At 49.2% G+C, this 23016-nt stretch overlaps 1 protein-coding gene across 1 annotated transcript; it reads right to left on the bottom strand.

The window, feature by feature from the left end:
• Positions 1 to 16527: 16527 nt before the first annotated feature.
• On the bottom strand, positions 16528 to 22423 carry MYCN (MYCN proto-oncogene, bHLH transcription factor). Its single transcript, XM_055539162.1, has 3 exons — positions 22250 to 22423; positions 20118 to 21021; positions 16528 to 18029 (listed from the first exon to the last, which is right to left on the bottom strand). The coding sequence occupies exons 1-3, from the start codon at positions 22403 to 22405 to the stop codon at positions 17425 to 17427; spliced, it is 1665 nt and encodes a 554-aa protein (XP_055395137.1). The 5' UTR covers positions 22406 to 22423; the 3' UTR covers positions 16528 to 17424.
• Between the last annotated feature and the right edge of the window lie 593 nt (positions 22424 to 23016).

Genomic DNA, 23016 nt, shown 5'->3' on the forward strand with positions numbered 1-23016 from the left:
CGCCAGACTCCTTTGTCCATGGGGATTCTCCAGGCAAGAATACTGAAGTGGGTGGTCATGCCCTCCTCCAAGGGATCTTCCCAAGTCAGAGATCAAACCCAGGGCTCCTTCATTGCAGGGGGACTCTTTACCATCCAAGCCATGAACAGGCTTTCCGGGAGTGGGTAGCCTATCCCTTCTCCAGGGGACCTTCCCAGCTCAGGAATTGAACCGGGGTCTCCTGCATTGTAGGCGGATTCTCTACCATTTGAGCTAAGCTATTGGGTAACAATAACCTCTTCCATTCCTGTGACGCATTGCATCACCCTGAGGTCCTTTATTTCATTTAATCCTCCTTGCAATCTGTAAGGTTAGAATGATCGCTCCCTGTTACAGACGAGGTCATAACTCCTGAGAGCTCAAATGACCTCCAACTCAGAGGAGAGGAAGAATAAGCTGAAAGCATCCTCCCCACATGCACACATGCACACGCACACACACACACACACACACACACACGTGCCCCAGAGGCTCCAAGCTTGGTGTCAAGATGGAAGGCAGACCTGGACCAGTGGAGGACTGGATGGGTGAGGGGTGGCAGGGGAATCGATCCTTCAGGACTGGCCATGTCTGTTCGGGGTTTTCCTGGAGTCTCTTACCTAAATGGACTAGAAGGTTTGTTTTCTTTTTTATTTAATGATAAAAAATCATTGTTCACCATCATTAAATATTTATTATGGGCCTTTTCACTGTATTAACTCATTTAGTGAAGGTGAAAGTCATTCAGTTGTTTGACTCTGTGATCCCATGGACTGTAACCCACCAGGTTCCTCTGTCTGTAGAATTCTCCAGGCAAGAATACTAGAGTGGGTAGCCATTCCTTTCTCCAGGGCCCCTTCCCAACCCAGGGATTGAATCCCGGTCTCCTGCTCTGCAGGCGGCTTTTTTTTTAAACCATCTGAGCCACCAGGGAAGCCTCAAACTCCAGCGGAGCAGGCCTCAGTGAGAGCCAGAGGGGCTGGAAACCTGCATCCTCTCCCCAGCTCTGCCAACACCTTTGATGGGCTTGAGCTCAGTTTCTCCACCTGTCATATGGGAATCACCTCCACCCAGCAGCTCAGAGGTGATTAGATTCCTCTGTCTGTGGAATTCTCCAGGCAAGAATACTGGAGTGGGTAGCCTTTCCCTTCTCCAGGGGATCTTCCTGACCCAGGGATCAAACCCAGGTCTCTTGAATCTCCTGTACTGCACCACTGTGCCATCTGGAAAGTCCCATATTAACTCATTTACTCCTCACAAGAAACCAAAGTACTATTTTTATTTCTATTTTCCCAGCATGGAAACTGAGGCTTGCAGAGATGAATAATAGGCTCAGCGTTAAAAAGGAATCCGGAAAACACACCAGGTATTCTCACCCAAGAACCTATGCTCTCAACCTGAGATGTTAAACTGGCCCTCACATGGAAGATGGGGTGCGAGTCACATCTTCTCATTATAGCTGTAAAGGCTATTGCACCCAGAGCCACACAGCGGAGGGAATCTGGGCAAAACTTGGAAAGAACAATGTTTCATTTCTGTCCTGCAAATAACAGTCACTAGGACATGTTTCCTGAGTTCCAGAAGCTCACAGTCCGTTGGGGAGGAGACGGTGTGAACAGAATGACAAAGTTGTGTGACAGCAGGCATTCTCTGATGGGGATCACAGTGCTAGGAAAAGGGCAGGCTGCCTGAAGGAGTTGCAAGGGGCAGAACAGCAAGGAACTTGTGAGCCAAGCGTCCAGGTGAGCTGATGACCAGCAAGGGGGCTGATGGAGGTGGAGAAGGGCCTCCACAGAGAGGCCCTGGCACCTCCCTGGAGCTCCCGGCCATGGATGAGATGACCAGCCTTGCAGTGGAAAGTAGAAGTGAAAAAGTTGCTCAATTGTGTCTGACTCTTTGTGACCCCATGGACTATACAGTCCATGGAATTCTCTAGGGCAGAATACTGGAATGGGTAGCCCTTCCCTTCTCCAGGAGATCTTCCCAAGCCAGGGATCAAACCCAGGTCTCCCGCATTGCAGGCAGATTCTTTACCAACTGAGCCACAGTGGAAGCATGAGCTGTCTATCGGCTCCGTGTGAAAGATCACACAGCTGACTAAAGGTTCCTATGTACTTGGCCTGAGCCCCCTCCACCTTGTGCCCCCTTCAGATCCAGGCACTTAGTCCTACCCTAGTCACACTCTTCCTCACAGGGCCCAAGGGGACATGCCGACTAGATGCGAGAAGAAGCTGGTGATGCGAGGTAAAAGGGTCAAGCTAAGATAGGGCCCCCATTTGTGCTCTTGGTCAAGCCTGACAAATGCCTCCCTTTCTTGGATGGCACTGCAACACATTCGAGCAGAGAGAAGAAAGCAATTCGTTTCCCAAGGATATGGCCCAGGTCTCTACCAATTTCTCCTTTTATGTCTGCTAACATTTGCCTTATATATTGAGGTGCTCCTATGTTGGGTGCATATATTTTTTATAATTATTATATCTTTTAAAATTGATCCCTTGATCATTATGTACTGTCCTTCTTTGTCTCTTGTAACAGCCTTTATTTTAAAATCTGTTTTGTCTGATGTGAGTTTTGCTACCCTAGTTTTTATTTCTTAATTGGCTTAGCTACATGGCTTGCAGGATCTTAATTCCCCAGCCAGGGATTGCACCCAGGCCCCTCAGTGAAAGTGCCCAGTGCTGACTACTGGCCAGACAGGGAATTCCCCTACTCCAGCTTTCTTCTGATCTCCATTTGCATGGAATACCTTTTTGGATCTCCTTACTTTCAGTCTGTGTGTGCCTCTAGATCTGAAATGGAAAGAGAGGGCTCCCACACTCTGCCCTCAGCAGTCCCCAGAGCCACTGGGAGATACTGCACAATCCCTGGAGCCTCTAATGGTTCATGCTTGAGGCTCTGGGCTGCTCTGTCTGTGCCCCCTTGTTCACGCCCCTAGCTCTGCTCTAGTGAACATGCCTGTGCTTCCTGCCATGAAGCCTAGGCTCTATCATCTTACCGTGGTTCTCATTCCTTGCTGGACGTTAGAAATACATGGGAAGCCTTTGAAAATCTTCAGCGTCAGGAATCCCTGGTGATCCAGTGGTTAGGACTCCACACTTTCACCGCAGATGGTGCACACTCAATCCTTGGTCAGGGAACTAACATCACATAAGCCAAGTGGCGTGACTAAAAAATATATGCTGCTGCTGCTGCTGCTAAGTTGCTTCAGTCGTGTCCGACTCTGTGCAACCCCATAGATGGCAGCCCACCAGGCTCCCCCGTCCCTGGGATTCTCTAGGCAAGAACACTGGAGTGGGTTGCCATTTCCTTCTCCAATGCAGGAAAGTGAAAAGTGAAAGTGAAGTCGCTCAATCATGTCCGACTCTTAGCGACCCCATGGACTGCAGCCCACCAGGCTCCTCCATCCATGGGATTTTCCAGGCAAGAGTACTGGAGTGGGGTGCCATCGCCTTCTCCGAAAAAAAAAAAAATATATATATATATATATAAATATGTAAAATATATATATAATATATAATCTTCAGCATCATGTGGATATAGTGAATCCAGAGATCAAAAAGACTGTGACTCTTCTCTAGGAGTTTCACAGATAGCAAAACATACATATCTTCATTGGGATATTCATAGTACTTATTGAGGAACTTGGAAGATGTAGTCTATTTTCTCTATTTTAATGATGATTAACTTGAGGCCCAGCAGGATGCCTGGCCACTATGTAAACAAATCACCAAACACCCAACGTGAAACATGAGATGCACACAGCAGAAGAGGGTAGAGTGGTTGTAAGGGAGCATAGAAGAGGGTTCAATGAATTCCAACAACATGGGTCACAGAGGGCTTTGTGGAAGAGACAGCCTATGAGCTGAGCCTTGAAGAATGGTGGTATTGAGAAAGGGGGGACAGGGTAGCCTCCAGATAGAGGGATCACCAGGAAGAGACACACAGTGTCTTTACCCTGTGATAAACTTTGTTGCTATGTGAGCCCACAAATGCTATGTTTTCTGTCATTTGCAGCTTATTTTTCTTTGTTTAAAGAAAAGTCCTGAACCGAAATATAAAACATTTAACTGGCATTTTCAGTTCTTTGAAGTACTCTGCACCAGGGCTGCTGGTATAATTGTTCATATTGTGTCCTACCCAAGAGGTGCCCTCCTGGGGCCGGGGCGGGACTGGGGTGGGGAGTTGATATCCAGCTGCATTCTGTTCACCAAGCCATGCATCCAATGTGGTCTGCATCTGCCTAGAGAGGAGAGGAAAGTGAAAGTGTTAGTCGCTCAGTTGTATCCAACTCTTTGAGACCCCATGGAAGTATAACCCTCCAGGCTCCTCCGTCCATGGAATTCACCAGACAAGAATACCGAAGTGGATTGTCACTCCCTTCTGCAGGGGTTTTTCCTGACACAGGGATCAAAACTGAGTCTCCCGCACTGCAGGCAGGTTCTTTCTGTCTGAGCACCAGGGGAGAGGAGAAGCCTTTCTCTAATTCATGCAAAGGTGCCATGTAGGCTATTGGTAGGCAGTGCTGCAGATCAGAAGAAATAAGAAATCCATAGCATTCAAAGCAATTTGTTTCTGGACTTCCCTGGTGGTGTGGTAGATAGGAATCTGCCTGCCAAAGCAGGAGACACTGTCCAATGCCTGGGCCAGGAAGATCCTGCATGTTTCAGAGCAACTAAGCCTGTGTGCCACAACTACTGAGCCTGTGCTCTAGAAGCTGAGAAACGCAACAAGAGAAACCACTGCAATGAGAAGTCCATATACTGCAACGAAAGTAGCCCCCTCTCACTGGACCTAGAAAAGGCCCATGTACAGCAAAACACCCAGCACAACAACCTCCCCCACCAAAATTTGTTATTCTCAGAGTCTAAGTGTCTGCTGATATCCCAAAATCTGTCATTTGGGGTAAGACAAAAAAAGAGAGAGAACTGTTCCCACCAATCCAAGTGGTTTTTAGATTTTGTATGGACACAGTGTGAGTGTATGTAGTCATTGTTTGATCTCCTTTTAGTCTGGGGACATAACAATGTAGGGGCTAAAAAGAACATATCCAGCAACCAGATTTTAAGAAGATTCTTTCATCCACCACAGACACATAAGAACCAGAAATCTACAGATTATGGGAAAAAGAATTACTTCAAACATAACACAATCCAAAACCTTCATTTTACAGAAAGATACAGTTTAGAGAGAGGTTTCCCAGGTGGCTCAGTGGTAAAAGAATCTGCCTTTCAATGCAGGAGGTGCAGGAGACACTGGTTCAATCCCTGGGTCAGGAAGATCCCCTGGAGGAGGAAATGGCAACCCACTCCAGTATTCTTGCCTGGGGAATCCCATGGACAGAGGATGTGGTGGGCTTCAGTCCATGGGGCCACAAAGAGTCGGACACAACCGAGTGACTGAGCATGCGCTCACACACAGTATAGAGAGACACATTCAATCATTCATTCATCACTTGCTGCTTGCCTACTATGTGCAAAATTCATTCTAGAAAATATAGAACAAAGGCCAGAGAGCCTCTCACTCCTAGTAAGAGAGATAAGACATAATAAAAAAATAATTCATGACCTAATAAAGATACAAAACAAACAGGCATATTCATATGTATTTATGTGCTTATGGAAAAATCTAGAAAGATGTACACCAGCATTTTAATAGTTGTTCTCTCTGAAGGGTAGGTTACTTGTGATATTTTTGTTTCTCTTTTATACTTCATTGGCTAATTTTTTTCATAGTGACCATAGTTGGGAGGAAGCGAGTTACCTTCATTTCCCAAACCCAAAATGATACAGGAAAAGCACCGGGTGAGGTTAGAGGCTGGGAAGACAAGTCTGCAGTGTGAAGTTTTGTGAAGGAGAGACCTTAAAGCTAGTTCCTGGAAGATGTGTGGGCTTTGGATGTGAGAAGATGAGTGGAGGGAAGAAAGAAAACACAAGGTCAACAAGGCTTGACGTAGAAGAAACTGTGAGCAGTGGCCTCGCTGAGCCAATTCTGAGGCTCTCAAAGGTCTGGGCTCCTCCCACAAGTTCAGGAGTGCTGAGGAGCCCCCCCAAGAGAAGCAAGCATTATGATTACTAGTTATTGAAGCTGACAAGCACCATCCAGGGTATTTTGTATGGCTTAAATATATGCCAACAAAGGTTTGTCTAGTTAAAGCTATGGTTTTTCCAGTAGTCATGTATGGATAAGAGAGTTGGACCATAAAGAAGGCTGAGCATTGAAGAATTGATGCTTTTGAACTTTGGTGTTGGAGAAGACTCTTGATAGTCCCTTGGACTGCAAGGAGATCCAACCAGTCCATCCTAAAGGAAATCAGTCCTAAATGTTCATTGGAAGGACTGATGCTCAAGTTGAAGCTCCGATACTTTGGCTACCTGATGCGAAGAACTGACTCTTTAGAAAAGACCCTGACGCTGGGAAAGATTGAAGGTGGGAGGAGAAGGGGATGACAAAGGATGAGATGGTTGGATGGTATCACCAACAACTGATGGACATGGGTTTGAGCAAGCTCCAGGAGTTGGTGATGGACAGAGAGGCCTGGCATACTGCAGTCCATGGGGTCACAAAGAGTGAGGCACTATTGAGTGACTGAAATGAATTGAACTAAATATGCTCATATGTTCTTCCAGAGTCAGGTGAGACCCAGTTGAATCCCTCTCCTCAGACCCCATGGCAAGTTCCCCATTGCATGGAGGTGGTCCTTAGACTCCACCCATCCATCTCACCTGCTGCCCCAGGGTGCACTTGTACTCTAAACACACTCCATTCATACCTCCATGCAGCTGCACTCAGGCTGTCCCTCAACCCAGAATGGTCTTTCTGCCTTTCCCCTTCATGCCAATCACCCATCTTCAAGGCTACCTTGCATACCATCTTCTTTATGGGAAGACTCTCTTGTGCATCCTGCAACCCCAAGTCTCTGAAAACTATCTGCATTCACATCTCACCTTCCTGCCCAGGTGATGGTCAAAGTCCTCAGCAGCCATGACTGTTCTTCCCAACAGCCCTTCATCTCCTTCATCTGCCCACAGGTCCCATCCCTGAAAGGGTTGAATAGAATGGCATTGAATGCTTTATATTTTGTTGTGGAGCCCTAGTACAGGAAGGGCAAATGTTACGTGGCTCAGGAGACTTGGGGAGCCTGGCATTCTGTAATCCTCAAACTCCAAAAAATCAAAGCAACATTGTATTTCGACTTCACGACACATTCTGTGATTAGGCATCGCAGTAGCATTTTACAGAGGAGGTAGGGATGTGGAGAGGGAACCCCCACACTGCAGCCATTCTGCACTTAAGGGCTGACTCTCCCAGGGCCCTCCAGCATGAGATTTATAATAAGGGTACCATCTGCATATTGAAGAGTCCCCAGATCAACTCTCATTCCCAAGCTCCAAGCCCTTTGTTCCTTCTCTTAATAATATGCACATGTCATTAACATGACAGACCCTTTCCCCTTCAGGGGGCCTGGGAAGGGAGGATCTTCAGCTGGGCACTTGTGCCCCTTGAATAAGGATTTTCAGAATGTGGAAACTATTGATCCCTGGGAGTTAACTGAGGGTGACTCCCCAAAGCTAAATATATGTAAACATCTCTTTTAAAGGTGCTTAAAGTCTCTCCTGGTGGCTCAGACAGTAAAGAATCTGCCTGCAATGAGGAGACCTGAGTTTGATCCCTGGGTCAGGAAGATCCCCTGGAGGACAGCATGACAACCCACTCCAGTATTCCTGCCTGGAGCATCCCAAGGACAGAGGCACCTGGCGGGCTACAGTCCATGGGGTCGTAAAGAGTCGACAGGACTTAGTGACTAACACTTTCACTTGCAGAAGGTCTATTTGACTTGCCTTCTCCTTCATTCTGTGAAAGAACCTACCTTCAAATCCTCAGGGATGCCATCCTTCTTCCACCCACCCTTCCCCTCAACAGACTTCAAAATGGTTTCACAACCGCCAATAAAAAGGAAACTCCAGCCCGGGAGTCATGAATCTCACAGATGACGTTAACAGCAATTTCATCACAGGATCTTCAACCCAGAGAACGAAGCCCCAAGCCCTGTCTAGGTGTCTGAACTACAGCTTCTCTGATGTAACAGAATACGCCTCCCCACTGGGTCTTGGGGAGGATTTTATGCCATGTGTCCCGAGCAGTCTCTGGGACCAGTCCATCTCCAGATGGCTTTAGGAAGGCCATGCCTTCACTGCTTGGGATTATTTGGTGACTAAAAAATTGCTCCTTTGGCTCCTTGCAAAGACCTGAGAAATAAAGGGGATGCAAGAAGGGCCAGACTAGAAGACGGAAGCCAGCATCATGGTCACGCCTCCATAGCCTTTTTATTATCATCACTATTATTAGTGTTATCATTATCATTATCTTGAAGGAGACCCAGAAGCTGAGAGAAGTAGAGGGGGCCGGCCAGCCGGATGTGGGTCCCCAGCCTTTGTTACCCTCTCATCTTCCCATTCCTGGTTGACAGCATCTCCAAAGGAAAAAAGAGATTTCTCCTCCTTCCACAACTCAGGATGACTTGTTCCAGGTCACCTAGCAGAGGTTCCAGAGTTCAAATCCCGGTGCTTGGACGCCAGAGCAATAGTCTTTCCAGCCCATTTTTGCTTGCCAGGCCCTTAAACTCTGCAGGGCTGGTTGAGCCCTCAGGGTGTGTGTGGTGGGGGTCCCAACTTCAGCCTCCAGGCCTACCCAGCTAGCCTGGCCAAGCTGGTCCCACCCTGCAGTGAGAGCACAGCAAGCCCTGAGGGCGTGTGGGTTAGGCTTAGCAATGGGAACTCTCCACTCCCATGTGCCCAGAGACTCGGTGTTTACTGGGACACAGGACTTTCAGCTTTAAAACTGGGACAGTCATGGGCCGACTGGGACCCATCAATCATGCTAGGTAAAGGTGGGGGATGGGGGTGGGGGGGAAGATACCACATCCCTGCAAAAGGGCTCAGTTCAGTTCAGTTCAGTCACTCAGCCATATCCAACTCTTTGCGACCCCATGGACTGCAGCACACCAGGCTTTCCTGTCCATCACCAACTCCCGGAGTTTACTCAAGCTCATGTCCATTGAGTCGGTGATGCCATCCAACCATCTCATCCTCTGTCCTCCCCTTCTCCTCCCGCCTTCAATCTTTCCCAGCATCAGGGTCTTTTCAAATGAGTCAATTCTTTGCATCAGGTGGCCAAAGTACTGGAGTTTCAGCTTCAGCATCAGTCCTTCCAATGACTATTCAGGGCTGATTTCCTTTAGGATGGACTGGTTGGATGTCCTTGCAGTCCAAGGGACTCTCAAGAGTGCTTCTCCAACACCACAGTTCAAAAGCATTCATTCTTCAGTGCTCAGCTTTCTTTAAAGGTCAACTCTCAAAAAAGGGCTTCTCCTTCTTAAATGGAAACACTGTGGAGACAACATGTGAGTGGCAGTGAGCACCACGGTAAGCCTTCCATGGTGGGTTCTACTACAATTACCCAGCCCTCAGCATCCAGGCCTCCTCCAATGAAGTGGGGTGGGGGTGCTTAATTTGCACTGGAGCTAAATGTTGCTTCTTTGCTCCAACATGTTCACATTGTGGTTCATCACATTGGACAAGAAAAAAGTGCTCCTGGGATTGGCCAACCAGCGGAACCCACAGCCACATACAACACAGCAGCCTCCACACACATGCAGCCAACGGTAACGGAGGCTCAGACCTCAGTGACTAAATGACATGCGCACTTATATTACCCAGAGGAATTTCCAAAGAGGAGAAGTGCTCTCCCAGAACTGTCAAATGAAATGCCTTCACAGCCATCCCGGAAGTTTACAAGACAACAACCCGGAAGACACGGAGAAAACCTCCGACTTCATTATTTTAATTATTTTAATGAGATGTTTGGGGAACAGGGTTTCTAGTAGAAAGATGTTTTTCCCTCAAGAGAGACTATAACATATTAGTTCAGGGAATTCAGAAGAAGGACCAGTTTAGGATTAGAAAGATCTACTTTCATATCCAAATGCAAACCAACCATTTACAATAGTAAACTTTGCTCTCATCCCTGCCCTCCTTGTCAACAAAGATGCCTCTTAACTATAGTTTGAGCATCTTCAAATCTCTAGTATCTGTATAAATTCCCTGTTCTCCTCGGCTTTATGCCAAAGAAAAGTGGCTACAGCAACCCAAGCGAATACTCAAGGTATTAGCTGTCTGTTATCATATTCTGCTTTCATTTGAGCAACACAATTAAGAATTGAATTTATCATCATTTTCTCTAGTTCCAGATGAGACAAGCCTGTGTATCCAGTTGCACAAATTGAGAATCTCTAGCTGGCTGTGAACAATGAGTCAAGTCTTTTCACTGGTAATAATTATTGAATATTATGGGACAGTTACTTGTTAAAGGTACCCTGGAGCAGGGCAACAGAGATATGCCTATTGCCTTTAAAGGTGTATCCTAGCTGGGGGAAACCTACTTAGAGATGAATCCAGAAAGCAAACAATGCAGTAAGAGGCACATGCTGAACAAGAGCTAACTGCGGCAATAGGAACTCATAGAAGATTCCCCATTGCTGTCCCATTCTTCATACACTGTATGGCATTCCCTATTAGAACCTTGGGGGTGATGATTGCTATTGTTGTTTGAGAGTTACAGAAAGTGAGAGGCAGAGGGAGCTGGCTTACCCTCAGCCACAGACTGAGTAAATGGTAAAGCCTAGTCCTGCTTTTCACCCAGAGCTTCCTGGAGACTGGAGAAAGTTCCCAAGCACTGCAGATATTTGTAGCAATTCAAGGCTTCAAGCACTCCCCAAATTCAATGACTCTCCTTACAACTGAAAGGACTTCCCTGGCAGTCTAGAGGTTAAGACCCCTCTTTCCCAAAGCAAGGGTCATAGGTTCGATTCCTGGTGGGGGAAGATCTTGGTGCATGGTGTTGCCAAAAAGAAAAGAAAAAAAAAAGCAAAATACAAAATTATCAAAAGATTAAAAAAAAGAAGAAGAAGAACTGAAATGGAGCCCTGGAAATCACCAACTCCAACCCCTTTCACTTCCAGACAAGACAATAGAGAACCAATCGCTTACCTCCTGTGCCAAGACTGCAAATAGCGAATAACTGAGCTAAGATCCAAGCCCCAAACAAGTATTTTTATTTCCTAGAGTTGCCTTCCAGTCCACAGGTAACATCATTCTATAGGGTGAAAGGACTTCTTTCATGGTGCCCTTCAGGAAAATAGTGGACGGTAACATAAGATCCAAAATTCAATGGGTAACAAGCTAAGGATTTGTGAAAAAATAGACTTATCTCTTGCAAACCACCTCCCCAAAGCCTGCTGAAATTCTTGGGGTTGCTGAAAGGCAGAAGAAAATTGATTTCGCCTTGCCTATTTAGGCCGCATCTCACAGCACCCCGGCTGTGTTTAACACAGGGGTATGGCTGTGTGTGTTCTCCTGATATGCATTGTACCATGGGTTTGTCTGCTTCAGCCATAAAAAGGCTCTGTTACTTCTCCTGGTCAAAGGTTTCAGGATGAATGTCTTGTAGCAGGATACGCCAATATCAAAAGAGATCAGGTAACTCTGGTCAGTGGCCTATGAAGAGATTTCCTTTACAAGTAAGGAAAACTAATAAACCATTGTAGAAGGCGTCGATGTTCTGCCACACTCAAATTCCTAGGCTTCATCTTAAAATAGGCTTCAAAGCTCACATTCATTTGTTTCCAAGGTACCCGTTTTCAGGTTTTGTAAGGCCTCTATTGAGGAACAAAAGTCTGCAAAGTTCTTGTTAAGCGCAGGCTTGTGAATTTGTTCTACCAGCAAAGCTTTTTTTTTAAGAAAAGATTCTTTTCCCTAGTAACATACTAGGGAAATGGAGAAAGGAAAGTTTCTGTTAACAAGAAATCAGATTATTGAATAGACGTACATCGTTCCCAGCATGCACCAGGCACTATTCCACGTGCCATGCGTTAGCTAATTTCTGAAATCCCCCAGAAGCCCAGGCAAAGTACATGGTGCCTTCAACCCTAAAGTGCCTGTGGGGAACTACACAGCCCAGCGCTTTTCTGTGGGAGTCGGATTCAAACCGGATGCTTTAACTCTAGAGCACACTCAACTACTGCTTTCTCTTGCTTCCCTTTGGGGTTGGAAAGAAGACACGTTGCAGACATCCAGAGGAAGATGCAGAAGGAAGAGCCTTGAACTGGGAAGACTGAGGGCACAACTGTGCCCCATGGTGCTCTCCGCTGGCCCTGCCCCTCAGCTGCACGGAAACTTCCAGATCATTCTGCTCTAAACTGCAACTCTCTTCCTTCCTGCTGTGGCACCTTAGAATTCCTCCATCCTGTTCTACTTTCACAACATTCACCACCTTATTTGATGCTATTTAATTTAGTTGATTATTTTCTTTCTTTTTTACTGTTGTCACTCTCTCCGAGAATATAAGCTCCCTAAATCATGGATTTGGGGGTGTTTTGTCTCTTGTTCACTGATGTCTTCCAAGCTCCTGGATCTGTGCTTGGTGGGTGTGAAGTAAATGTTTGCTATGAAAGAGAGAAGGAACAGAAGGAAGAGGGGAGGATGGGAAGGAGAGAAATGAAGAAAGGAAAAAGAAAAGTGAGCGGACCATCTACTACTTTCTCATCCAGTGTTCCACCTCTGAAATGGGACACCGAGCTTAATGGCTGCTAGTGTTAGTCACTCAGTCGTCTCTGACTTTGTGACCCCATGGACTGTAGCCCACCAGGCTCCTCTGTCCATGGAATTCCCCAGGCAAGAATCCTGGAGTGGGATGCCATTTCCTTCTCCAAGGGATCTTCCCGACCCAGGGATCGAACCTGGGCCTCCTGAACTGCAGGCAGATTCTTTACCATCTGAGCCACCAGGTAAGCTGCTTCCAAATATAATAACCTCTGATTCTAAAGACAATCCAAACCCAACCCAAATTAGGATTTTCAAAAGACAGCCATTATGGGGATGAAAGAGTCAAACCCAGAAGACCCAGTTCCCAACACAGGTATAGAATGAACCGGCCAGCACTCCTGGAGAATCGTGAGACTCGGGTATAAAAGCTTGGGTGATCTCTCAGAGGCTACACAGAGGTGGGAAGATTGGAACCATTGTCACTACAGCTCAGGGGACCTGTGGCCTCAGATGAGTGTAAAGACCTCTTAGGCCCACGGTAGACCAGCAAACCAGCTCCCTCCAATAGCAAGCTCCATACCGGGAGCCTGGAGGAAGCTGATTCAGCCACGGGACCCCTCACAGACTTTGGATCAACCAAAGTTGGTGATATACTTCCCACCAAGGACTTGATTCCAGACTGTGGGCTCCCTGAAGACAGGCCTCCCGTGTGTGCTTTATTTTCACTTCCAGCAGTCAGTTTCCATGGTTCACTGATATCCAGTGGATCTGCTTCCCTGACAGGAGTTAGCCCAAGAGCTTGGGAACCCATTTGGCAGGAGGCACTCCATAATGGTTCTCACTGCGTTCCTTCCTCTGCTGCCTACTCAGCCATCAGCCCTTCTACCAGCTTCTGCCAAGGCCCTGTCATCTGCCAGCCACCTGGCCAGGGCTGAAGAATCAGAGGTGGACAGAATGCTGTACTTGCTTTAAGGGAGGTAGCTCAGCTGGTGAAGAATCCGCCTGCAATGTAGGAGACCTTGGTTCGATCCCTGGGTTGGGAAGATCCCCTGGAGAAGGGATTGGCCACCCACTCCAGTATTCTGGCCTGGAGAATTCCATGGACTCTATAGACCATGGGGTCACAAAGAGTCGGACACAACTAAGCAACTTTCACTTAATGGTCAAGGAGTTCCGGGAGGATGATGAAGATAGCTCTTCTCTCTTCAGAGGTGATAAGGGATTAGGAGCTGAACACCCACCCCCACCCCCACCCTCCACCTTGGATATGAGAAATGCTTCCTGAAGGAGGTGATGTTGCATTTGCCATTCAAGGTTGAAAAATACTTCAATAAACGGAAACTGGGTAACCCAAGAGGAAGGAATATAGTGGGACAAGTCAGAGGTGAGAGACCATGAGCGTGTGGTTGGAAGGAGTGGTGTCTGTGGAGGAGGGGTGATGGAGCTGGTGTCCAGGGTGGAAGCAGCCTTGCGAGCTGGGCTGAAGATTTGGACTTAGTCAGAGATCCCCAACCTCCAGGCCTTGGACTGGTACCTCCTGCCAGATCAGGGGCAGCATTAGATTAGAAATAAAATGCACAATAAATGTAATGCACTTGAATCATCCTGAAACCGTCCCTCCCAATCTCAGTCAGTGGAAAAATGGTCTTCCATGATATCCATCCCTGGCGCCAAAAAAGGCTGGGAACCACTGCTCTAAGTGGTGGGGAAGCACTGGAAGTTTTTGTGCAGGGTGAGCTAACTAGGACTAATATGGAAACACTCTGTAGATGGATCGGTGAGCCAGGAGGTAAGGAAGCCACCATGTGAGTGTGGGGAAAGCCAACAACATGGGAAGAACATGGGCTTGATTATCAGAAAACTCCAGTCCCAGGTTATGCCACTAATTTGATGTGGGATCCTATGACCCCATTCCATAAAATGAAATAATGCAACGAGATGACCTCCACAATCCCTCCAAGTCCTATGATTTATTGATCTAACCAGTACAGAGTGGTTTCTCAAACAGTCTCAAAACTGCTCTTGGAATGCAAAGAGGGTCTCTCATGTTATTGAAAGGAGTGGTTCAATTCTTCTGTGACTACAGCAATTACTTTTTAGATAATTGCAGAGTTAAATTGGGTGGCACTTTCTCAGTGGCAAATAAGAGGTATTTTATTTTAGTTTTAATATTTTAATACATACTTTTGATCCACCTAAAGCAAAAAGTTCTGTTTAAGGTAGCACAGAGAACATTATAAAAAGGTTGTTAAACTAATAATGAAAAACAGATCATAAACATTTAGAAGAGAGAATGGGCACTAAGTGTGTATAATTTGAAATGGAATTTGGCTCTGAGATTCCCAGCAGCCAGAGCAAAAATGAAGCCTGGTAGAAATGCCAATCTAGGGCCTCATTCATCTCAATGGTTTAACCTCCGCCAGGGCTGGAGTTCCATTCATCTGAAACACTTCTGTATGCACCTTATGGGATCACAACAAACAGAAATTGGGATGACTGAGTTGAGTTTTAAGAATCTGAGGTCTCTTGGCTCATGGGTACAGACAAAATACAGAGACTGCAAGGGAGATTTGGGGCCAGTAAAATGCAAATAGATATGAAGTCTTTTTGAATGACAATTCATAAAGGACTTTCAAAGGGTGTTACTTTGTAGTGTGGGGATGGGGGCAAGGAGGGAGATAAGGAGTAAAAAGATTTCAATGTGGTCTGACCATTGGCAATACCACCAGCCTCTTAGGAAATGTGGCTGAAAAGCCGGTGGGGGCCGGGGAGGACCTCAAATTCTAAACTGCCCTGGACTATGTAAAATGGCCAAAGCAGCTGGAGACCCACATGGCCTAGGCAAGCAAAGCTCTTTCTCATTCCTGGACCTGTTTTCTTCGGAGCAGAGGTCTTTTCAGTACAAAGCTCCTATCTGAGATGAATGAAACCTTAGAGAAATGGCCTTGAATAGCACCATCACCTAAGAGAAGTATTTGTAGGCTCTATTCTGAGAAGCTGAACACCTCCTCAATAAGGATATCACCTCCCATGAGGGAAACTGTGAAATTGCCCCCAGCTTCATTGTCTTCCCCGTTCCCCAGACTCCAGAACCTGCAAAGGTTAAAGCTGCTTCCATAGGCTAGTCCAAACTAACAGGAGTGTCAAGCAGACAGAGCTACACTCATACCCCAGTGCCTCTCCTGAAGGCATGGGGCGCTTGATTGGGGCCACACAGCTGTCACACCACACATCAGTTAGCTTTTTGAGGGGAGGGACCAACTCCATCCTTATTTGGCTACAATGCCTTAGCTTAGTAAATTCTGACCAGAGCTTTCTTCTTGGAGACCAACTACATATACTTTATGCCAAAATACAAAGCCATCAGCTAACAGAACAAAGGTTACCAACACCAAACACGACCAATTTGCAGAACTCGGGGCCTTAATTTTACTTCTCATTCTAAAGAGTCTGATGTCCCAGCTGTTTAGTTAAAGGACCCTGATGCTGGGAAAGATTGAAGGCAAAAGGAGAAGAGGATGGCAGAGGATGAGATGGTTAGATAGCACCACTGACTCAATGGACATGAATTTGAGCAAACTCCAGGAGACAGTGAAGGACAGGGAAGCCTGGCGTGCTGTAGTCCATGGGGTCGCAGAGTCAGATACGACCTAATGACTAAACAACAACACAGGAAAATGTTTGTAAACTATATGATGCTATTGGTAGCACATATAATCACTAATAACATATCGATATTTTGTAATTTGGGAGAAAGCTCATAACCTTCCTAAGCTCAGTATCCTCCCCACCAAGAGGGAACACTGGCAACTTATCTGTGGAAAACCAAGTTCCCTCTCTAGATTATGTGCTCTTTACAATTGCTGCCTAAGAGCTAAGAGTTTAACCATTGCTATTAAGGAAAAAAAAATGTTGCATCATTTAATTGCTATTTATTTTCATAAACATGAGGTATTTCAAAGTGCTATAAGATGCAGCACTAAATATATACATTTTGAAGAAATTAAACACAGAACTTTGCATTTACCCAGTTCTATGCACCAAACATGAACAAATACATTAACAGGAAGAAACAGGCTAGGAAAAAGGCATATATATATAGTAAATTTCTTTACAAAAGTTTCTTAGTTCAAAAAGTGATAAAGTAATATCTACTCAAAACTTTCACAACTCATTTTCATACGAAAATATAAGTATCAAATTTAGTTATGTATCAGCATCATACTAAAGTATACAGGCAGTTTAAGAATTAGTACAGTACATAACAGAGATTAACAATATATTTGTATACAAAACATGCTCCTCAAACATTGAGGTATTACAGTACTTAGGTGTGAACTTCCAGTCTAATACTGGCCGCAAAAGCCACCTCTCATTACCCAGGACGTATACAAAAAGGCAGGTGTGTCCATGGTATTTACAGAAATGTTCCCCAGGGGTATCAGTGGCAAACCCCCACGTGGCATCGGCTGGAACTTAAGCACCATTTGAAAAAGAAGGAATGACTTTCTGTCTGGAAACTTGGAACAAACAAGGTGACTTCAACAGCCCCAGAAGGCTCCCAACGGTCACAGGCTTCAACCGCCGTCTCAGAAGTGACGCACAGGAAAGCCGCCAGGGTCACCAGCATCCCATCAATGCAGGTCCTGGTAGGACCCCTCGTGTCCTGCTCCCCACCCCAGATCCGAACTCGACGGGGGACCGATTTGAAAGTAAACCAACATTCTTAATGTCAACACAAGGTTTGTTTAAAAAAAAAAAATCAAAATGTGCAAAGTGGCAGCGACTGTCCAGTTCTGAGATGCATTCAGCAAGTCCGAGCGTGTTCAATTTTCTTTAGCAACTGCTGCTGTCTGGCCTGCAGCTTCTCCTTCTCCAGCAGAAGCTGGTGCTCCTCGGCCTGGAGGGAGTGGACATACTCGGTGGCTTTTTTCAAAATGACCACTTTGGCGGCCTTCTCGTTCTTCACCAGCTCTGGCACGTGGTCCCTGAGCGTGAGAAAGCTGGAGCGCAGGTCATTGCGGCGCTGGCGCTCCAGGATGTTATGGTTCCGACGGCGCTCGCTGTCCTCCGAGTCAGAGTTGCGGGGGCTCAAGCTCTTAGACTTGGGCGGGGGGACACTCTTGAGGGGCCGTGGGGAGGCTTCGCTCTTGATCTTCTTCTGGGGGGGTGCCTCCTCGCTCTCCATGAAGGGCGATGGGGCGGCATAGTTGTGCTGCTGGTGGATGGGGACGCAACGTTTGAGGATCAGCTCCCCTGACGCAGCCCTCCCGGGGCCCAGGGCTGCGCTCTTGGGACGAACGGTGATGGTGAAGGTGGTGACAGCCTTGCTGCTGGAGGACGACCGCCGCTTCTCCACGGTCACCACGTCGATCTCCTCCTCTTCGTCTTCCTCCTCCTCGTCTTCATCATCTTTGAGAACAAGATGAGAGTTATTCTCAAGGTAAGGCACATAGGAATGAAATATACATAGTCTCACAAGGTAGCCCTGGCACGTGGTCTGTTATTACTGATCCATCAGCATCAGTCTCTGAACAGAGATGTATATACTTTTCCCCTCCCCATCCTCATCCTCCATTCAAGCTTGAGTGGGTGGCAGAAACAAAAAGAACCTTGGCTTTGGAGTCAAGACAGAATCCTGGCTTCATCACAGTTTCCCCAGCAATGAAATGGGGAATGACACCATGGGTTGAGTTGAAGGGATAATATATAGACAGAAGCTCAATAAACAGTAAGCTTTCATCATCGTCGCTATTCTGCCCCGTAGACTTATTTATATTTCCATCTCATATTTAACTGACACTTCTCATTTTAGGAGCCTCAGCTAGCCACTACTTACACATGTTGGAGTTTGATTTTTAAGTCAAATAAACTTAAAGAACAATTTAATTAACTAAGGAAGAAAAATACCTTGTCTTCCATGAACATGAGTTCTATACAGTAAGCAGTTTTTCAACTAACAAAGATTAGACCTTAACTGCAAAGTTGTAACCCATTGGAGCTCTAAACCCAAATAGCGGGGCACCTCTTCTCATAGTCACCACCAAACAACAGCCACAAGAACGTGTAGCATCGTGTGTCCATTTTCATTTACCACCCCCCCTTTTCATTTACTACCAGGCTTGGATAGAAAATTATTGTTTAAAATGCAAGCATGAAAATCAAAACACATCTTCGGCTTGATCTGAAGGGGACCGGAAAGCTGAACAATTGTGGGATTTGTTCTAAAGCCGAAATGTGAGGCTGTTCCAGTCTGTGGGTCCCTTTAAGCCAATGTTTTGGTTTTCTGCCAAGAAGACAGCTGTTGGAAGGAAGTGCTTCCTCACCGAAAGCTGTCAAGGCACAGACATTAAAGGGGCAGACCCGTTCAAACTGGAGGCTTATCACCAAGTTTCCTTCCAGGAGCCTGGGACCAATCTGTCCTCAGCCCCAAAGGAAATTTAGGCTTTTTATGCATCTGTATTCTGAAAACACTGGATTTCAAAGGTCCAAGGCTCCCAGCTCCAGGGACAAGAGCTATTCCAGTATTTGGGTAGAGTGCTTCACTTCCAGGCAAAATCTTGGTTTTAACCCTACCCTTCAGATTCAGCAGCAGGCACACAATAGAACTAATCAATGAGTGCTCCAGGGTGTGTGCATTCCTAGACAGCCGGCTAAGCGCCCGCCCTCACCTTTGAAGGGCACTGGGTTACAGAAAACAACTCGGATCTGAAATTAGTCCTAGAATTCTGGCTAGAAGACAAAACTCGCCCGGTTTTCACTGCACAGTGTAAAGAGGCCGCCCCTTGAGAATGCACACAACCGCTGTGGTACTTGCCGCCAGCTGCTCAATGAAGAGGGGCGGGGGTGGCCCCACCACCCCCAGCCTTTCCGATCCTCGCCCGCCCGCCGGCCAGCATATCGCCGCCTGCTGGCGACCAACCAGAAGCAAATAGCCCACCACCCAGACAGAGCGAAGGTACGGAGGTTTGAAAAAATAAAAAATAAAATCGGTACTCGCGATTTGTGCAATGCCCCTTAACTTCCTGCACCCTTAATAGGATTTTGAACAGGCTTGCCCTTTATGGAGCGTCTCTCCGCCCCTGACCTGTGTCTGTCCTTTTTCACCCCTTGGGCTAACAGGTTTCTGTCCAAGCAATGCAGCCTGCGGCCCCCTGAACCCCAACTCGGCTTTAACCACTCAACTTTTCCTAATTTGCCCCCCACCCTCGGAGGGCACGCTGCCAAGAGAGATGCGGGACAGGGTGTGGGCCAGTGATGGAATCAGGCTCCCGGAGGGAGCTGAAGGAACTTCAGTTAAGGAGAGGCTGGAGAACACAGCTTTCACTCACCCTCTCCTCCAAACCCTGGGGATGGGCTTGGGAAAAACCTAACCTCTCAACCATCAGTACTGTCTCCAAAATACTCTCTCCCAAAGCCAGAACTCGTGAACCACAAACGGGGGGGCCACCCCAGCCCCAGCGCCCCAAGGAGGCAGCCAGACCCTGGCTCCCGCTTTACCTGAGTCGCTCAGGGTGTCCTCTCCGGAGGTACTGAGGGCCTTGTGGTCACTGGCGCTGGCCAGGCGGCCGCCGGTGCGCGGAAGGGCGACTACCGGGGCGGCCGCCGGGGCTGCACTGCCGGCCCCCGAGGCGACCGCGGCGCCTGCCGCCGGGGCATTGGCCGGGGAGGCGGGCACGGGCGCGGACTCGCGCTTGTTCACCGGGAACGGGAAGACCACGGCGGGATCCACGCACTCGGCGGCCGGGTGGGCGAGCTCGGCGGGTAGGGCGGCCCCGGGGCGGCCCGGCCCGGCAGCCGCGGCTCCGTGGCCGCGGCCCGGGGGGCTGGGGGCGCCCGGGGCCGGGGCTGCGGGCCCCGCGGCGGGCGGCCGGCCGTGCTGCAGCTTCTCGCTCACCGCGCGCTCCAGCTTCTCGCGGGCCGAGAAGCCGCTCCACATGCAGTCCTGGAGGATGACCGGGTTGGGGGTGAGACCGCCCAGACCCCCCAGGCCGAACGCGTCCTCCTCGGCCGGGTTGCCCCACAGGTCGGCCTCGGGCAGCAGCATCTCGGTGGCCCAGTTCGGGGGCTCGGGGCTGTGCTCCGGGAAGGCACGGCTGGGCGACAGCGGGGGCGTGGGCAAAAGCTCAAACTTCTTCCAGATGTCCTCCCCCGGGGGGGTCGAGTCGGGGCCGCCGAAGTAGAAGTCATCTTCGTCCGGGTAGAAGCAGGGCTGCAGCGAGTCAAACTCGAGGTCTGGGTTCTTGCAGATCATGCCCGGCATGGTGGACGCGGTGCAGCTCGGCATCGGCTCGCCTCCTGGCCCCCGAATGAGGGCTTCTTTCCGCTCCGCTCTTTTTAGTTCGGGGGGTGCTTCCTTCCCGTGGGGGGCGTGGAGGGCGGGGGCCCGCGCCAACCTCCAACACTGCAACCGACAGACACACCAGGAGAGGGTTGGCAAGCGGAGCCGGATGCGGGGTTGGGGGAGTGTGTGGGGGGGGGGACGACAGGCAGCGGTCACCCCCTCTTCCTCGGTTCCTCAGTCTCCCCTCCAAGCCCCCCACTCCGCCCAGCGCTCCCGAAGGTGGAGGAAGTTGTGTCTCTCGCTCTCTCCCTCCCTCCTTTTGTGTACAAGCTGTCTACGACAGGGGTGGGAGGGGGCATGCAGATGCGGGGGGTGGTGGCCTGGCTCTGCAACTTTGGAAACTGCCATTTCATTCACACCAGGCACTGCCTGGGGGAAGGGGCTGTTCAAGGCTGCAGAATTCTAGCTCCCACCAGCTCGCAGACAGCCCCGGTGGCACCTAAGTAGGGCCAGCTGCTCAGAGGAAGCCCGGGCCTCCAACCCAGCAACTGGGTATAGGATTTAAGAGTACCCTCAATTCCTCCTTTGTAAAATTGCCACCTCCGGACCGCAAGCAATAGCGGTGGGGGGGGGGGGGGGGGGGGTGGTGTGCGGGAATTCAGGCAACTTTGCAAATGGAAAAAATCCTTTCTCTAGACCGAGCCCAACAACAGGCACCCCAATCCTGAATCCCTCCCCCCCCAAATTTGATGAGACGCCCCCAGCAGTCACTGGCTGCAGGCAGAGTACTGCCAATAGCTGATTCTTAACGTCTCTAACCCCACCCCCGCTGCTCCAAACCCCCAAGTACGCCCTCTTCCTGAGAGAGGCTGAACCCCAGTTCCTGGGAACGGTTCAGGGGCACCAGCGCGGAGAGGGTCTCGCGGAGAGTCGCTGTCTCCTCCGAGCTGGAGCAGCCGTGACCCAGATTACCACCGCAACGGCCTCGCCCTGCTGAACCCTTTTCGTCTTCCTCTGGGGGCACCATTTGGAGACGAACCCAGTTTCGGGGTGGGGACGCACCGGCTCCCCATCAGCTCAGATGCAGACAAACGTTCTAGAGAAGGGTGAATTTCCTTTCGATGAAGCCATTACAACCCCCTGGCAAGGGCAGTAGAGGGATCAGGGCGGGTCTCTCCAGTCCCGGAGCCTTCGGGAGTGGAACTGGCTTTTCAGGGAAAACCCCGAGATGGTTTTGTTTCGGAAGCAGTCCCCCGGGCATATTCGGGCCCCCGGTGCGTCAGCCGCGATCCCCGTCCAGGGCTTGCCTTCCTGCCGCGCTCGCAGCTCCCGGGGCGCCGGTCCTTACCTCCCGCCGACTGCCGGGGATCCGGAGGCGATTCTGTGCGGGGGTCCCCGGGTGGCCAGGGGCGGGGGGTGGTCCTCGGGTGGCTGCAGTCCGTGCGCGCTTGCGCCTGGCTAGCGCGAGCTCGGCTCCAACCCAGTTCCCAGGAGCCCCCCGCATCCACCCAGCGCGTCCAGACAGATGACTGTCACTGGCTGCGCTTTGAAGCTCGGGGGATATTATTAACTGAAAAATCTGACACACCCGGGGGGCGGGGAGAGAAGGGGGCTGCGGCACAGACAAGGGGGAGGGAGAAAGGCAGAGGAGAGCGGCTTTACCCCGCCCTCTTGATTTCCATAAAAATCAGGGGAGGCGCCAAGGCTTTCGCGCCAAAAGCCACTTGCTTTTCTTCTTTGCAGAACGGAGGCTGCAAAGCTGGGAAGCCCGGGGCGTGCTCCTCCCGCCCTTTTAGACCCCTGGGCTTGCACCGGGTGCACTCTGCGGACCAGCTGCGAATCGAGCCGTGTAGTGCCGCACCCAACCCACGGGGCTGGCCATTGCTCGGCATTTAAAAAAAGAAAAAAAAATTTTTCCGGAGGGCTCTGGGGGTGTTGGTTGAGGTTGCGGGGTTGGGGCGGGAGATGGTGGGGGACAGTTCAGAGGCTCCTAACCCAGCCCCCGCTTCGACGGCGCGTGTGTGCAGCTGAGCTCGAGGCCAACGTCCAGCCGGGCAGTAGGGGGGGTGTGGGGAGGGCGGGGAAGTGGGTGGTTGCTCGTGGGTGATCTCGGAA

The sequence above is a fragment of the Bubalus kerabau genome, chromosome 11 (assembly GCF_029407905.1).
Source record: "Bubalus kerabau isolate K-KA32 ecotype Philippines breed swamp buffalo chromosome 11, PCC_UOA_SB_1v2, whole genome shotgun sequence".
NCBI lineage: Eukaryota > Metazoa > Chordata > Mammalia > Artiodactyla > Bovidae > Bubalus > Bubalus kerabau.

Coding starts and splice junctions, on each gene's coding strand:
- MYCN (XM_055539162.1), bottom strand. CDS start 22,405: ATGCGGGGGGCTCCTGGGAACTGGGTTGGAGCCGAGCTCGCGCTAGCC. Junction 21,022..22,249: donor TCCCCGGCAGTCGGCGGGAG/GTAAGGACCGGC, acceptor TGTCGGTTGCAG/TGTTGGAGGTTGGCGCGGGC. Junction 18,030..20,117: donor GGACACCCTGAGCGACTCAG/GTAAAGCGGGAG, acceptor TTGTTCTCAAAG/ATGATGAAGACGAGGAGGAG.